General features: G+C 32.5%; 1 protein-coding gene across 1 annotated transcript; it reads right to left on the bottom strand.

Annotated features, from left to right (window-relative positions):
• Nucleotides 1-5,717: 5,717 nt before the first annotated feature.
• LOC144971293 (uncharacterized) lies at nucleotides 5,718-7,741 on the bottom strand. The gene is made up of 3 exons (XM_078911911.1): nucleotides 7,631-7,741; nucleotides 6,604-6,764; nucleotides 5,718-6,249 (listed from the first exon to the last, which is right to left on the bottom strand). Exons 1-3 carry the CDS (start codon nucleotides 7,650-7,652, stop codon nucleotides 5,872-5,874), a joined length of 561 nt encoding a protein of 186 aa, XP_078768037.1. The 5' UTR covers nucleotides 7,653-7,741; the 3' UTR covers nucleotides 5,718-5,871.
• Nucleotides 7,742-10,141: the final 2,400 nt, after the last annotated feature.

Genomic DNA, 10,141 nt, shown 5'->3' with positions numbered 1-10,141 from the left:
AACTAAATGTAAATTCATGAAGTCATATTTACAAGTATTGAGTTTTGATCAAACCAATTACATAAACAATGCATCGTCCTTTGAATTGTTTAAACGCATTCTAATACCATCACTGCCACGATTGTATGCTATTTGTTGTTGCTCATTCTTCTCCTCCACCTCCTTTACCTCCTCCTCCTCCTCCACCTCACTGATTGGGGTCTTCTGACCTCCCGTAGATGGCAGAGAAGTTACTTTTTTCTCTATCCTCCATATCTATTTTCCACTCTTCATTTTGTTCTCTCGTCATTGTTGTGGATTGAGATTGTTCGTTTTTTTTTTCTGGTTTCGACAGGGATCCTTAGCTGGGAGTGAGACAGTCAAATATATACATGGACTACATTCTTTTTGAGAGATAATATTTTTTTCCCTTGTAAATCATCTCTTTGTTATGTCATCCTTTTGAATATACTGTGGTTTCATACATTTGAGTGTATCCAAAGCAAGATCCTTTGCTTGTGCCTTTATGGGGCCTTGAGCTAATGTCAAAATAGGCTTATCTGGTGGAATCTTCTGTTCCCACAGTCGTCTTTGTCTTGTTATTTTCTTTAATTTTTAAAAAATTAAGATATCTTCGTCTGTCATTTTCCTTTGTACTGGTTCTGAAATGACCTAATAGCAATTGTTGCAAGCGCCCTAAAACCGCAAAAATACAAAACAAAGAAACAACCTCCCCTCCTCCTCCTCCTCCTCCTCCTCCTCCTCATCTCCTTCTACTTTTTAAAGTTTTTATATAATTTTTATTATGACGGTTGTTGAAGTAGTTTATTCTAAAAATTACACTATTATTCCCCTTTAATTATCATAACGTTAATTGTGAATGTTATATCAAGCCTGCTGAGGTTTGAACGTGGGTTACTATTTTTTTTATCAAATGCTCATTTATTAAAAATGGTTTATACTCAAGGTTTACATACTCTTAAAGCATCATCATTTTTCATATTCACTTACATAAACAGTATTAATGGTTAAAACAATATTGATTTTTGCATGGCATAAACAGACTGAACTCTTTCTCCTCTTTTTACATATCTAAAAAAAAAATAATTAAAGTTGAAAAAGAATGGATAAGCAATCTTCATAATATACCACAGGTTTAATTACATTATTTTTGTAGTGTCACCTCATATAACATATACCCTGATATTTATTTTAAAAATACTTCCGCATTCTCATCTTTTAAATGTTGTTGATAATATAATAGAGTAATTTTTTAAAATGATATATACTGCATGCCATGTATATTGTGCGTCTACACCTATATTGTATGGGACAGACGCTATATTATTATTATTATTATTATTATTATTATTATTATTATTATTATTATTATTATTATTATTATTATTATTATTATTATTATTATTATTATTATTATTACTATTATTATTATTATTATTATTATTATCACTATCTTATATTTATCTTCAATTTGAATTCAATCTGGGGACAATGTTTAATTTGTCTTCTCTTTGTTTTTATATTGAATTAAATCATTATGTTCATATTTGCAGGTCTGGTTTTGGGCTTGTTTTAACATTCTTGTAATGAACAATATTTTTCATTGGTTTGAGAGTATTTACTACAATGAACCCATAACAATTTAGATAATCAGACCTGAAAATAAGTATATGTTGATTTAAACCCATTCTCTCACTGAAATTAAATATATTGTCCTGGCTGGGGTTCCTGGCCTCCCATAGTGGGCAGGGAGGCACTTACTGTGTCTTCTATCCCCTTATATCTGTCTTCCAACTCACTCTCTGTCTTTGTCTTGGAATGAGATTACTTGGTTTTGTCCTGGCCCTGGCCGGATACTCTAGCTGAGAGGGAAACAGTCAAATGTATAGTTAGTTTTGGGAGATGATATTTTTTTCCTTGTAAATCATCTCTCTGTTATGTATTGTATTATGTTTTCTTTATATTATATACGATTTGTAAAATATTTGAGTGTGCTCCTCTTAGTGGGGACCTGTGCTTGTGTCTGGATGAGACTTTTAGTTATCTCAAACTAAGTACTTTGATAGTGTGCTCTTGGACTCTACACCTGTTTCTTATTTGAACCAATTGTCCTTTGTCTTACCTTTTCTTGGGTGCTTTATTGTAATTCTAGAACTCTTTACTGTCCCATTTTCTTCCTGTTTACTGGCGCTGATATGACCTTAATATAATGTGGTGCAAGTGCCGTAAAACCCTTAAAAACAACAAACATAAATATATTGTCTTTCAAGGTAAGCTGGAATCATCAAATTATAGACCTTTCAATTGATCTTTTTATTTATTTATGTTAATATTTGTTATAAGTCTACTTTGGTGAATAACTTTTGTCTTGGGCGAGAAGTAGTTGAAATTATAATGCGCCTTCTCATTTGCAGTTAAAAAATACAGTCACAAAGAGAATTTGCTTAGGAATTTAAACCTTTCACCATGTGAATCGTCTTACCAATAATTAGGTACACCAAACCAAATTTTGAGTTAAGAAAAAACCAAAAAGCCTATGTTTCATCACATAGTACTCAATTTTCTAAGAAGTTTGATACCAAAATGAGCCCTCTAACTCAATTATTAAGGAATTTACGCAATATTGAAGATTCGAAAATTATGCGCCTTCGCGCAACTTGCTCCGTGTCAACTTTGCGCTATTGTAAAATGAAAAGTAACCAAACCACATACCTAAAACTTGCTAGACAGACAGACAGCAACACAGGGAACACGCCTATTTTTTTCCAAGCATATTAAAGAACTTTATTTTACTTTTAAAAGGTTTTGAAAATGGCTCCGAAGCCAATTTCACATAAAACGACAAGGGAGGTAAAAAAGAGCAATTTGAACGATTTTTAAAAATTCATTAAAAAATAATAAAAACATGTACATATTCATGTGATACATCAAATTAAAGTTCATTATCCATACAATGACAAAATGTAAATAGCCAAAGTATGCAAGCCACACATTGGTCATTAAAGAACATGAAGCAAGACTGAAATTATGAAATCACAAAAATTTCACTTAATAAAAAAACTCACAAATATGCAAAATGTCAGGATATACAAATAAAACACTTCATACGTACAGCATGAATAACGTACAATTCAGAAATAGTATGATCTCCTTAGTAAAATAAATTAGATAACTTCAGCAGCTTCAGACTAAGCTATGAAAATTGAGAGAGAAAAATAATCCGAAACCGAGAAATCACCAAAAAAAAAAATGCACATTACATCATTAATGCTTGAAAAAGAAATTAAACTCAATCAGGCTATATAACTCTTCGCTTCTTTGATGGGTTCTCAATGTCACCAGAAACAGAATTTGATTTTAAAAAAGACTTTAAAGCATCCAACATAAAATCAACATCACCAAATCTTAAGCTCCTTCCGCCCGACATACATTTATGAAAACGTATTTCACTCTTCAATATATCTTTTATCTTTGTCATTGAATAATTTTCAACTCTAAGCCTGTCAAATAAATCAATTACATCTTTATCTGTTCGACAGGGCCCACCGTGTAATTCAACATCTCGTTCAACCTTGGAAATATTCTCCATACCCTTTATCTGCTTATCAATCTTCTTCTGTTGATTCTCTACAAATTTCAATCTTATATCATTATCTACTTTATCTTTTAACATCTTACTCTCATTTCGCATTTTCTTCCCATGCTTTCTAGCTACTTTGAACATGAGCCCTTGCTCTTCAACAGACTTTTTAGATAAAAACGATATTGTTTTATTGCGTTTGACAGCATGAATGGTGGACCGATTATGGAGTGATGCATTTCTCCTTTTACTAATGTCATAATCGAAATCACCAAATGCACTCTCACCAACCAAATTTGTAAGAGGACAATGGCTCAATGTTCTTTTCATTTCATCACTGACATGAGCATAATAACCATCATTTAAAAAATCTTTCAACTGTCTCTCAGTAACAGAAGAAACATCTTTGCATAATATTTTTAACAAATCAATCATTACAACATTATTAAATTTGTCAATTTGACTATATACCATATCAAATGCAGGGGATTTGGAAAAAGGGAGAGCATCACCAAAAACAGATGTAAAAGAAATATCAAGTAATTCAGAGGATCATCAGCCCATTTCTTAAAACAGTCATGCATCATTTGAACATACATAAAAAAATCAGTATACTTCACTGTATTACTCTTGACAAGAAACCAATAAGGCGAAGTGACTTTTAAACAAAATAGGGCAATACAACAAACCAATGACATTAACCTTAAATCTTGAAGGTCATGAGTAACCTTCTTAATCAATAAATTTGGGTTATCATGTAAAATACCAGAAGTGAAAAAATTCAATAAATTGTCATGGTGGAATAAAATAGAAACAGCAGCTTCAAAAAAGTAATTAAACCTGTTGGACTTAAAACTAGGAATGGGAACAACATTGTGAGATCAGAACAAAAAGTAATCCACTGTGGACGACATCCATTTTTCTGGTCACCCCTGGGACCCAACAAATTACAAGTACATCGAATTATTCTATTTGTCGCAGACTCTGAATCTTTGCTAAAAAATGAAAAGGCCCCATCTTTGTCCCTTCCTAAATACTCATCGTCCTGAGTGATCAACTTTCGTTCAAAAACTGACAATGTCTTTTCAAAGGCAGAACTAATTCCTAATAGAAAATGTGCATTACAATGCAAAAAACTGATCTGAAGGGAATCTCCAAGCTCAGCGTTTAGTTTATCTGTAAATTTATGACCAAAAAGAATATTGGGCGCAGCCCTATCAGACATGACACTAGTAATTTTAGAAAGAATTTCTCTTAAAATAATATCAGGAGAAATGGAGTACACATCTTTATAGCAATCAACTAAATTAGCAATATCCAAAAGAGTGTCAGAATTTTCAGTGGCAACAGGCAAAAACCCCAGATAAAAGGTTTCCCCACTATCTAAAGTGAACTGATGTCCCACTATCTTTTTCTGATCTCTTGATGTACCATCAAAATGAAACGTAGCATTTTCAGATTTTAAAACATTTTCAACAGTTTGCATATTTGAAAGGACAAAAGCCTCATCACACATGTTTAAAACTGTTTGAGCACAAGGTAAATTTTCAGAAAATACATAATGAAAAATATTGCTTGATACAATATCAATTACTTTTTTTACATTTTTAGCTGAGACACCTGTCTCACAAACTAAGGCGATGACAGCTTTCCTGACATCATCAGAATATTCATTATTTTTAGAATTTTTAATTTTAATTTCAAATGGATTAGCTTCTAAATTTTCATATCTGATGATCTCTTTCTGTAACTCATCTGTAAGGTATTTATTTTTTGACTTCATTTTCTGTAAGGACAAATCTTTCTTATTTAAATCACTGTGTAAAACAGATATAGTTGAGCAATAATCTTTACAAATTTTGTCATGCCCAGTTTTAATTTCTTTTAACTTTAAATCTTTTTTCTTTAATTCAGCTTCAAACTTTTCTTCTAATTTAGACACAGTAACTAAAGCTTTATCCTCAGCTGAACTAAGTTTCTCTTTCAGTCCTTTTACCTCCTCCAGTAGAGAAAATTTCTCCGATTGAATATCACGTAGTGCAGATTCAACAATTAGAAGTTTTTCATTCAAAGACTGAATCAAATGTAACTGGTCATCTTTCAGCTTTGGAGTAGTTGGAGTTGGACTAGATCGTAGTGGGGTGGGTGGGCGAGGCGTAGGGTGCTCTTGTAATGGCAATGATGAAGGCTGTAGATGTGAGGGTGGTTGTGGAGACGAAGAAAGGGAAAATTTTGATAGCAGAAATTGCTGAAGCCTTTCAGGATGTTTGGTCTTGTTGCTCCTGAGTCGTTCATACTCTTTGAATGTTTTTTTTTAGGACACAAAAAAGTTTAGAATTGATGCTCAGTCCAGATAAATGACAAACCCATTGAGCCGTTGTGTTTGAACTTAATCCCATATCCCTCCTGGAAAGTTCAATATCAATAACTAATCCGTTATCGATGTGTTTCAAATCCAGTGAAGATGCAGGCGGAAAGGGCAATGAAGCACGGGTGATGCCAAAACTCGACAACTTATCCGAAATAAAGTCGAAGTCAACCCCACATTCCAGGAACGACAGATCATGCCGTTGCATGCAGAATCTCTGGTAAGCACGCTCCACTGCATGCCTTATCCGTGATCTGTGTGATGCAAGGTCTGGGGATATCCGTAGAAGACAGTCTTCAATCTGAAATCAAATTATTTGAAAAGATGAGACAATGGCAATACAACACAATTTTACATTGTCAATTGTTACCTAACTCTGTACCTTTCTCGTTAGCAATGCTTACTCATATGTACAGTGAATCCCACTAGGCACTGAAATGCACCAATACCCCTTCATATGATCCTCACCGATTTCTTCCTGTAACAAAACATCTTAGTCTTAGCCAGCAAAAAAAAAAAAAAAAAAAAAGCAGTCAGAGAACAACTGTCTTGACTTTGCTCACTTCTTGACAATGGATGATCACATGATAGCTTTGGGAAACTTCTCTGAAAAAAACGTGATTACATATAAATGACGAAATAAAAATATAGTCACCTCCTTCCAAGATTTTTTTGATGAGCAGTTCTCCGATTCCTGCTTCAAAAAATAAAGCTGTACAAGTAACTTCTGGTTCACTTTTATTGGTGGCAAATCTGGTCGTCTACCTCTCCCAGATACCAAAAAGGTATTTTTTAACCCTTGGTAAACAACATCATCTGAGGAAATATATCAAAATGAAAATTACTAATTTTATCATTAAAACCAAAATCTTCCTTACACAAACATTGAAATAGATACACGGTATTATTATCCCCAATAAATAAAAAATACCAAACAATAATCTGAATCTGATGAAATGGCAATAATTACAACATGAATATGAAAAAAAAAAGTCATTTGCCATGGTAATAGCTAGTAATAATAAGTACCAGGCAGTCTGGTAGCGCACAATTAATATTTGATCTACTGAAATTATATTGAAGGATCACAATAGTCATATAACTTTATAAACAGATCAGTCCACATCCAAATTATTGACAGGGGTCTGAGCCCATCCAAAGCAAAGTTTCATAACATAATTTTTTTTAAAAAAAGCTTACTATTGCTGTAAAGTCACATACGCCTCTATAATAATAATAATTAATGATAATGTCTTAACCAATAACCTTAGAACGCATTCGAACTAAAACAAAACTAATGTGAATCTCGATAAGTTGTCCGCAATGGACTCGTCCGAAACCTGAATTGAGTGTCCGCCATTTTGAAATCAAGATTTCATCGCCACAAAAGTCTAGTGTATTAAGATGACAAAATACAGCTGTATTATTTATTAAAATAAAATTTAGATTTGTGTCATATAAAATTAGATAACTGATTAAAGTCTTACTGGTATTTGTTTAGGGGAAAATATAACATAAAAAAATACAAAGTGCCACAAAGTTCCCAGTTGCTGGATACGAGGGAATACCGCAAGTGAAAGAATTTTAAAAGACACTGCGTTTACGATTTTGACCAAAAAAAACTAATATAAAAAAGCAATATTTTCAATGATCAGAAAGTAGATTTCAAACATATAACTTACCTATAATGAGCTTTGAATCCATTCCTGAATGAAATCAATCAATCAATCACACCTTGTTTACAACTAGTCGCGAGTCGACTAACGTCAACTCGGCTCCTTCGTTTGAATGACTTCGCCGGGCATGGTCGTTCTTTTTAAATAGCCAGCTTGCGGACGCTGTTCCATAAAATAGTTTCGAATTTTTACCATGAATAGAAAATTGAATACTTTTTCATTTCATGTAAGTTTCGTTTCAATGTTCTCATATTTCGGCATTTTTTTCGTCAAAAACTTCAAAAAAATCGATTTTTAGAGAGGAATATGATTTTATACAATATAAAATTATATACCAAACGAAAGAGAATTCAATTCTGCTTCAAATAACACCATTCATTTCCCGATCTCATAAACGGCCCTCGCAAGACATCCAGTTGAAAAAGATGAGGTCATAAAAACTGACCGCGAGCATTCCGACCAACCGTTATCTACACATTTTTATTCAAATCTATTAAGATTACTTATTGAACAAAACCATTTTCTTTTTTCCCTATCATAAAGAAAAAAGGATGATCTTTACAATGACACCAAGTGTAATGCATACATTTTACACATTATTTGAGAGTAGCAGTGTGAAAGTGATGAATTTTCCCGGTTTTCATCACAATTTTACCCGATAGTGGCTGGTTTGGAGTACCTACAATAATAGGTTGAAAGGATAATTTAAAATTTGAAGTGTCTTATTTCGGACTAAAAAACAAAGAAAAGTCAGTGAGGTGAAGGATACAATTTTTTGTCACGTATTTTTATTATTTTGACCAATGTCATACGTCTACAGGTACAAAAGCCACCCGTAACCACTTAATTTTCATTTACGTACATCGCTTTTCGTCCTGTTTGCTTATAAAGATAATAATATAAATATTGCCTAAACAGGCTTGGATAAATAGAAGTAGCATTGAATTTTGTATTTCTGTTGAATGTACATTTTGATCGAATACCAGCTTTTTAAGGGTTTAATATTATATTACATTTGATTTCGCTTATATATATATATATTATATATATATATATATATATATATATATATATATATATATATATATATATATATATATATATATATATATATAGATTATATGCAAGATCAACCAAAGTCGAGGGGCATTTTGTTGTTATATATATATATATATATATATATATATATATATATATATATATATATATATATATATATATATATATATATTAGAATAAAACAATTGGAGAAAGCAACATTCTATCTTACATTTATTCCTCTTAATGAATGATGGTATGCTCTTAAGAGGATTCTACATCCGTTCCCTATTAGAACCATTTCTCCTTTGTCTTAATTTTTCTTTGGTTCTTTAATTATAATTCTAGAATGTTTTGACTATTCCACCCGTCTTCCTTTTTACTGGCGTTGATATGGCCGTAAGTGGGTGGGGTCTTTTGACCTTCCATGGTGGGCAGGAGGTCACTTGCCGTGTCTTCTATTCAGTCTTAGAATGAGATTTTTGTTTTTTTTCCAGACCCTTGCCCGAGTGCTTGTCTGAGAGGGAGACAGACTAAAGTTTAACTATAGTAAGACTGAAATAATATTTATCGCTAGGCTAGCAATCCTTAAAATGTAGAGTGTGGATCAATTGTTGTAGGAAACTAGTAAAAAGCCCGCAATTTCGCGGGGAAAGAACTATTTTCATTCGATACTGTACTCGCCATCATTTAATGAGGGCAGATTGGTAAACAACGTTGTCTGTGTAATTTGGTATATCTTCGGTTGATTTTTTCTATGTGGCCCAATAATATATTTGATAATATATTCCCTCAACTAACCCCAAGAAAAAATTAAACCTAGTACCTTTAATTAACCCCAATAGGAAAAACAAACACCCTAGCACTTTAATAATACTCATGACTAACCCTAATATGAACAAAAAATCATCCGATCTCGAGCTAATCCTAATAGAAAAAATCATGACAAATTGAATAAATAAACGCTTGACAAAAGATCAAAGGTGAAAATACAAATTTAAAGAACACTGGGGATGTAGGAGCTTTCGGAATGTCTCCCCTTTACTTAACTTATGGAAAAACAAACTTCCTATCACCTTTAATAAGACTTATGACTAACCTCTCGAGCTAACCCTAATAGAAAAAAAACAACAACTCTCGGACTGCTTTGCACTACATTTCAATATTTAACAAATCAAAATGGCGGCTGAAAATCAAAACAATGGTCGAACTAAGAAATTTTAAACTTTCACAAATCTATCAAGGTTTGTTCTAGAGTTTTAAAAATACTTCTAGATATAATGACAAATTGAAGAAATAAATGCCTGACAAAATATCAACGGTGAAAATACAAATTTAAAGAATACTGGGGATGTAAGAGCTTTCGGAATGTCTCCCCTTTACTTAACTTATGGAAAAACAAACATCCTAGCACCTTTACTAAGACTTATGACTAACCTTAATAGAAAAAGAAATATCCTCGATCTCGAGCTAACCCTA

The sequence above is a fragment of the Berghia stephanieae genome, chromosome 4, assembly GCF_034508935.2.
Source record: "Berghia stephanieae isolate SIO BIC M18660-M18661 chromosome 4, UCSD_Bste_1.3, whole genome shotgun sequence".
Taxonomy (NCBI): domain Eukaryota; kingdom Metazoa; phylum Mollusca; class Gastropoda; order Nudibranchia; family Aeolidiidae; genus Berghia; species Berghia stephanieae.
The sequence above is the reverse complement of the archived record's forward strand: the minus strand, read 5'-3'. Positions and strand labels throughout refer to the sequence as shown.